The sequence below is a fragment of the Buceros rhinoceros genome, unplaced genomic scaffold, assembly GCF_000710305.1.
Source record: "Buceros rhinoceros silvestris isolate BGI_N320 unplaced genomic scaffold, ASM71030v1 scaffold32540, whole genome shotgun sequence".
Classification (NCBI taxonomy): domain Eukaryota; kingdom Metazoa; phylum Chordata; class Aves; order Bucerotiformes; family Bucerotidae; genus Buceros; species Buceros rhinoceros.
The window spans coordinates 1-217 of NW_010389534.1; the positions used below are offsets into that span (position 1 = coordinate 1).

General features: G+C 60.4%; 1 protein-coding gene across 1 annotated transcript in view; it reads left to right on the plus strand.

Moving 5' to 3' along the window:
- Positions 1 to 56: 56 nt before the first annotated feature.
- The window catches only part of LOC104492122 (scavenger receptor class F member 1-like), a gene marked incomplete at both ends in the record, with an annotated part of 2151 nt that continues 1990 nt past the window's right edge, over positions 57 to 217 (plus strand). Inside the window, 1 exon segment of the mRNA XM_010134635.1 lies at positions 57 to 160. Within this exon segment, the coding sequence (XP_010132937.1) occupies positions 57 to 160 (104 nt within the window).

Consider the following 217-nt stretch of genomic DNA (forward strand, 5'->3'; position numbering starts at 1 on the left):
AGGACCAGGGCCCCCCTCTACCCAGGGGCATTTCCCTCCTTTCATCTCTCTTCCAGCTGCAACGACACCTGCCCGGAGGGATATTTTGGTGTGAACTGTTCCTCGCCCTGCCAGTGCTCCCGGGGGACCTGCCACCCTGCGCAGGGTCACTGCGTGTTGAGTAAGAGCAACCTCGGATTGCTTTCTCGGCATCGGGCAAGGGGTTAACATCCTCGCT